General features: G+C 70.6%; 1 protein-coding gene across 2 annotated transcripts in view; it reads right to left on the bottom strand.

Annotated features, from left to right (window-relative positions):
- The window catches only part of RPL7 (ribosomal protein L7), a 7,649-nt gene extending 7,513 nt beyond the window's left edge, over positions 1-136 (bottom strand). For both annotated transcript variants that reach the window (XM_010157286.1, XM_010157287.1), the window contains exon 1: positions 46-136. In XM_010157286.1, the coding sequence (XP_010155588.1) occupies positions 46-59 (14 nt within the window). In that variant the 5' untranslated portion in view covers positions 60-136. The remainder of the gene's footprint in view (positions 1-45) is intronic.
- Positions 137-211: the final 75 nt, after the last annotated feature.

Raw genomic sequence — 211 nt, 5'->3', positions numbered from 1 at the left:
CCCGCCGATGGCAGCGGATTATCCCGGGGCGGGACTGCCACTTACTCCTTCTCCGCCATGATCAGCGCCGGAAGAGAGAGGGCAGACGCATGCGCAGTGCCGACTTAACCCTAGTGCCTGCGCAGGCAGGGCCCTGGGCGCCGGCAGGACCCCAGGGTTGGGTGTTCGCGGTGGTGCCTGAACGCGCGGCGGGCGCCGGGGTGGCCGGGAA

The sequence above is a fragment of the Eurypyga helias genome, unplaced genomic scaffold (genome assembly GCF_000690775.1).
Source record: "Eurypyga helias isolate BGI_N326 unplaced genomic scaffold, ASM69077v1 scaffold42428, whole genome shotgun sequence".
In the NCBI taxonomy this organism is placed as follows: Eukaryota; Metazoa; Chordata; class Aves; order Eurypygiformes; family Eurypygidae; genus Eurypyga; species Eurypyga helias.
The sequence above is the reverse complement of the archived record's forward strand: the minus strand, read 5'-3'. Positions and strand labels throughout refer to the sequence as shown.